The 6,139-nt window shown below is 47.5% G+C and overlaps 1 protein-coding gene across 1 annotated transcript in view; it reads left to right on the top strand.

Moving 5' to 3' along the window:
* LOC103373033 (toll-like receptor 2) overlaps positions 1-6,139 on the top strand; it is an 11,574-nt gene that overhangs the window by 1,508 nt on the left and 3,927 nt on the right. Inside the window, exons 2-7 of the mRNA XM_008302831.1 lie at positions 1,556-1,818; positions 3,161-3,317; positions 3,399-3,548; positions 4,365-4,571; positions 4,681-4,803; positions 5,631-5,781. Of these exons, the coding sequence (XP_008301053.1) occupies positions 1,557-1,818; positions 3,161-3,317; positions 3,399-3,548; positions 4,365-4,571; positions 4,681-4,803; positions 5,631-5,781 (1,050 nt within the window). The 5' untranslated portion in view covers position 1,556. The remainder of the gene's footprint in view (positions 1-1,555; positions 1,819-3,160; positions 3,318-3,398; positions 3,549-4,364; positions 4,572-4,680; positions 4,804-5,630; positions 5,782-6,139) is intronic.

The following is a 6,139-nucleotide window of genomic DNA, read 5'->3' as shown; positions in this document are numbered from 1 at the left end:
CAGAACTAAACCTGGCTGCTGCTCACAGCTAAACTTCCACATCAAAGTTCACCAGAGAACATGAACAGAAGCCTGATGGATGCTGGAGAACATTGTCTGGTCAGATGTAGATCAATGTGTTGGGCTCACATGGAGTCCAGATGTTTGGTGTGAACCTGACCAGGACCACCACAGTGAAGCACGGCGGTGGCAGCATCATGATGTGGGGTTGCTCCATGACTGTCTGAGGATAAAGCAGAATGCTGGTTAGACATGATGACTGAAGAAGAGAAATATTCCACCACGAGAACAAAATCACACAAGAGCTTCTCCTCAAGAGCAAAGTGAAAACTGCGACCAGGACAAGTTTGTAGTCTGACTTGAATCCAGTAGAGAACATTTAGAGTATTTAAAAAGAAAAGTAGAGCAACATGATGACGCCAGCTGAAAAACAACCTTTAGAGTGACAGAACCTCTGCAGGGATGTGGAGGATTGAATCTGTCATCGAACATGAAGACGGACATTTAAAGTTCGATAAGATGAACTTTGCTGATGCCTCGCTGGAGAAATTCACACGTCACAGCAGCTGGATGCAGATGAGGAAAAGGAAAGGAGCAGGACAAGAATTACAAAAGTACAATGAGGCTAACACAATAATGAAGGTCTCAGAGAGAAAGTACACATGATGCGTTGAGCGTTTTCCTTTGTGGTGTTTCCGCAATATCACAGTCGTTTTCCAATCGTGTTTAAGTCTGCAGCTGGTAAACGACACCGAACGGCGCTTCTTCTTCTTCTTCTTCTTCTTCTTCTTCTTCTTCTTCTTCTTCTCTGCAGTTGGCTGAGTGATGCGACAGACAGCAGGCAGGTATCAGTGCAGCAGGAAGTGGGGGGATGGGCAGCGCTGTTTGCACAACCGCTATGTAACGGCTGCTGAGCGTCGGGAGAGGAGAACCTGAAACCCGAGCACCGGTACCGATACCAACGTGGTACCGATGCTCTGGATCCATCCTCCCGCCGCTAGAGCACAGCTTGACGAGCAGCCGTCGGGTCGTGCGGGAGCAAACTCTGACGAGGTGCCACCCGGACGGCTCAACAGGTCGGGCTGTAGTGTCCGGGTCCAGGTCACTGCAGGTCCTTCCCCGACTCGTCTCCCCGTATTTCTTGTCTCTCTCTCCACTTGCAACTGTAATAAAGAGAGATGACGTGACACCGGACGAGCTACGAGGAGAAGAAAGCGTTGAAAAAACTACAGAGGAGAGCTGAAGCGATGAAGGGTTTGTCTGACCTCCTCCTGTGGGGCCTGTATGTTCAACACCGTGAATCCAGACCGATGCGATTACTGCAAAGTGTTTTCAAGCTCTGAGTCGGTTCACACGCCGGTGATGTTGCGCAGGCTCACGTCTGTCGTCCGCTGCCATGCATCATGAGAACTGTGTCGAATGCACACAATGAAACGCTGAGGACTTCCTCTTTCATCCACTTCTACTTCTTCCCTGCGTTTCTTTCACTTCTGCTCCGACTCTCGCTGTCTCTTGTCTCTGTCTCACCTGGTTGACTCACCTCCATCTCCTGCAGTATGAGACATCCCACCGGCTGCCACTTTGCCCTCCTGCTCCTCCTCCTCCCCCTGAGCCGGGGTCAGGACTCGGGCGACGGGGGGTCGACCTGCAACCGCTGCGACTCGCGGCTCTCCTGCAACTGTTCCCACGGCGGATTCACCCGCGTTCCCGTGGTGACGGAGCGAGCGCTGACCCTCGACCTCTCCTGCAACATCATCTCCGTGGTGACAGGCGACGACCTGGCGGGCCACGCGCCGCTGAGGGCTCTGGATCTCCACGGTAACGCTGATGGGCTTCATTGGGTTGTCATAGCGACACGGGGAAAGAGAGACAGAAAAGAAACAAAATCCGAGAGTTACCAAATAGCAAGGGTCGTAGATGAGCTGTAGCAACCAGGTAGCCGGTGAAGGAGCACCACGGCATGAGGCCTACTGACGTCCTCTAATCTATTCACCTCCTTCCATTAAAGAAAAGGCAAAATCCACAACAGTCCCTCAAATAACTAGAAACTGGAAAAAGTAATAATAAATAAAAATTTGCTAAATTATAATTTAGTGAAATGAGACGTTGCTTTTGAATTGTGGTTGAAAAGAATAATTTAAAAAACACAGATGAGAGGCCTTTGCTGGTGAGCAGTGGTCCAGAATACCTGTCAACAGGTGCACAAGTCTGACTGAGAGTTACAGGAAACACCTGATGATTGGCTCAGAGGGTTGTTCAGCTAATTGTTTTTTTTCTGTTGACCCACAATTCAAAAGCAACGTCATGATGTTCATTACATTTTTATTTATTATTACTTTTGTCAATTTCAGCTTATTCCAGCGACTGAAGTATGTTTTTTCCTTCTTTAATGGGAGTCTGTGAACACATCAAATTGTTTCTGGCGTGTTTTTTCCCCCCACATTTCCTCGTAATAACAGATGCAAACACAGAACAACGCATACAACAAAACCAGTGTTAATCTGTAACAGTGCTGTCAAACGATTAAAACCACCGGGCTGCTGGGGATTAATTTCGATTAATCGCGATTAAATATCATTCAGATTTAATCTATGTTGATCGCGTTGCACCTTGCATGAGAGACTCAAGAAAGAAGGGAATATATGTGTACTGACCGTGTTTATTAAAGGTTCACGTTAACAAAGAACTTCTCTTTTCCGTGAGGGCGGCAAGCCGGGCGACGCGTTAGCCGCGGTGCGACCGACGCATGCTTCACGTTAATGGGGTGCTTTAAGCTGGAAAAGAAAACTCCTTCCTGCAGAGTGTGATGTTACCGTACGTCGGCTGACTGTTCCATCTTGTTTTGTTGTTTTTTAATTCAAATTTCCCAGCGAGAGCGCCACCTTGCTGTTTAGCGTCTTCCATTTCAAGCCGGTTGGTTCTGCCACTGCCGGATCAGCGGCCCATTAGCACATGACTGCGACGGAAAGTTGGACAAACTGCCCGACATGCGTTGCCGGAGACGTTCCTGGGATTTTGAGTCATTAGTGGGTCAATCATGATGATGGATTAATCCGCACTGACGTGTTCATTTTGACATCCTTACCAACACTAACAAGGTTTCAGGAAACTCAAAAAAAAAAAAAAAAAAAAGTTTAATTTAGCTGTTGCTGTCTTCCAGGTAACAGATTAGCTGCGATCCACCCGTCAGCCTTCGACTCTCTGTGGAGCCTGGAGGAGCTGGATCTGTCTGACAACCGGCTGGCTGCTCTCCACCACCAGTGGTTCAGCAAGCTGGCAGCCCTGCAGCGGCTCAACCTGCTCAGCAACCCGTACAGGTGAGGAGGTCGGCTTGGAAACATGCACGCTGCTGGCTGTCCAGGTGTGTCTCACTGCAGCTCCTTCCACCCACCCTGCAGCCGCCTGGGTTCTCCGGCGCCGTTCCAGGGGCTCGTCCGGCTGAGGAGGCTGGCGTTCGGAGGTCCGGCCCTGGAGGAGCTGAGGAGGGGGGATCTGTCCGGAGTCACCCAGCTGGAGGAGTTCACCGTGCACGCCAACAACCTGGCCAGGTGTGGTTCACTGGTAAAGGGGCTCCACGGCAAAGTGTTGATGCTTAACGACCTCCGACCAGAGCGCACTGTGTACAAATCAAGCTGGGAGAGCACTCTAAATAATTAAAATAGTACATTAGCAGAGGACAAATCATTTTATCTATTATGACACCTGGGTTTAAACAAAGGACTGTGTTCATACCGAGCAGTTAAAAATGGCTTTAATCAGCCATCTTCGGATCCCAAATGCTAACTACCACAGTATGCTAACTAGCTAAAGATCGTCAGTGTTTCTTCGCTTTAAAGTGGAGAGGCGTGACCGTGTGACACTTCCTGCAGCACAGCAGTCGTTTTCAAATCAAAACCCTCATTTGAAACCGATTTGCTTGAATTTTGCTTAACTATGGATGTGTATGAAGATAGTTGGGAAATTTTAGCTTCATATCTCAAAGACGTAAATAATCCTTTTGCTGGTTTCACTGTGATTTCTCACCACGTCATCGATTTAGATTCTGCAGGACTGGAGGGGTAAATCAAAGCATTTCTGACTATGGGTAATGTGAAAGAAAAAATACCACGAGTTGACTTCTGCGATATATATTTTTTGGGTGCTCAAAGATGGGACTTTTTCATTACTACCAGCTCAACGTGATGAATCTACTGAGCAAAGAGGAGGAAGCCTTGACCCGGAGCTGCTGATTCCACAGATGCAGCAGGGAGGCGTTTAAATGTGGTATTGATGTAGTTTCTGGCTGAGGTGCTGAAGCTGAATGCCTTTGAATGCTCTTGCTGTTCCCATCTTTCGTGTTCTTCGACTCCCTCCTGTCCCCGCAGGTACGAGTCCGGTGCTTTAGCCGACATTTGGCCGCTGGGTCACGTCACCCTGAGCCTCCACGCTCCGTTTTTGACCAACTTGGCGCTGGCCTCGGCTGTGCTCGCCGACGTTACGTACCCCGAGACGCCCATCACTCTGGAGGACCTGCACCTGATTGGGAATTGGTCTGTTCAGCCCTTCAGAGACTCGGCCAGGAGGAGGATCAGGTCCAACAGCCAGCTCTTTTTTTTTTTTTTTTTTTTTAAATTTTAATTTCAGTTTTAGCTATAATGCAGAAAAACCAACCAGTCACCGTCCTGTGGTGTCCCTACACAGGTATCTGTCTTTCCGTAACTTGTCTGTGTCCGATGAGGCCACTGTCAACCTCCTGGTGGTGTTGAATGGGGTTCCACTCACCTCCCTCTCCATGGATGGTGTTACACTGACGGGCGAGGGCAGGTGGGCAACGACACGCTTTCCTGTGTTTATTTATATGAATGTAGCACCAAAAAAAAAACCACAAACACACACACAAAAACAAGGACACAACCAAAAGACTGCAGAAAAGAAATTCACAAATGCATCACCCAAAAAGGCAAAACTAAAGGTGACCCAAACCTTTGAGCATGTTCTGACTGCAAGAGCCGCCCTAGTAGAACCCCTCTGAGGGCTGTTTTCAGGGGACAAACCAGAACCTCCAGGGGTTGGCAAGCAGGCTGACATCAAAGCAAGTTCCCACCCAAACCAGACATGTTTGCATTAAAGGCAGGACACATTGATCTGGTTTAACCTTCTATTCCATAAGTATGTGTTTAGTGGTGACGCTCTGGAACTATCTGAGCAAGTCCCTGAGATCACGATCTCTCTGAGCATTTAATAAATGAACAAAATATAGACGGCAGCAGCAGAAAGTCCTCTAAAAAAACAAGGTGCCATTATGAACACGGGTGCTGATTTAGCCCTGGTCTGATTTGGATGTCGGGAGGAACTCAAGGTCGAAAGACAAACAAATGACGTCTCTGTCAACGTCTACAAGTTGACAGAGTTTAATGTTTGAGCTGCTGTAAATTCATCAACAGATCACAAGAACAGAAATTTCAGATAAAAATCTCCAACTCGAGAACACACACACTGGCGCATTGTTGAAGTTTTGGTTGTCGAGTACTGATTAAAGCTAATAAACTAATAAAAAACGAATGCTGACGTCCACCTCGTGGGCTTTAATATAGCACTGCACTGCAACAGAAGCTGTTTTAATTGTTTTTCCTTTTTTTGGTTGGTGGTAGGTGGGAGAAAGCCAACTGGACCGATCACAGAAGCGTCGACGAGTTCTTCATTCGAGACGCTGTGGTGCTGAATGTCTTTCGGTTCGTCTCTTTTCTGCAGCTAAGGTTTTTGCTGCAATACCCGAGGAAAGTGTCCGTCATAAACTCCGAGGTAAACAAACAACAACAACAAGGTGTCAGTCGTAGCTACGATGTCAATCTGCAAGTTCTAACATGCAGAGACTAGATTGCTCGTTGTTGGCCTTCAGCAGTTTCATTTTTATTAACTGTTGGCTCATTGTTCGCTGCAATATAAAGTCCTGCACCTCTATGGAAACAGAAAAACCAGGAAGGAGGAGAGAAAACTGTCATCTGTGCAGTATAAGGACAACAAAAGTTGAATTCACTGGAAAAGGTTGAGGTTCTACCGACGAAAGATATTCAGCTACTTAGATTTTTACAATTTCCTGAAACCTTCAGTCTTTCCCTGTACTTTGCAAATCAGGTGTAGAAAGATGTTCCACCATCAG

The sequence above is a fragment of the Stegastes partitus genome, unplaced genomic scaffold, assembly GCF_000690725.1.
Source record: "Stegastes partitus isolate 25-593 unplaced genomic scaffold, Stegastes_partitus-1.0.2 Scaffold1888, whole genome shotgun sequence".
NCBI classification, from domain to species: Eukaryota; Metazoa; Chordata; class Actinopteri; family Pomacentridae; genus Stegastes; species Stegastes partitus.
This window is presented reverse-complemented; position numbering and strand designations above follow the sequence as displayed.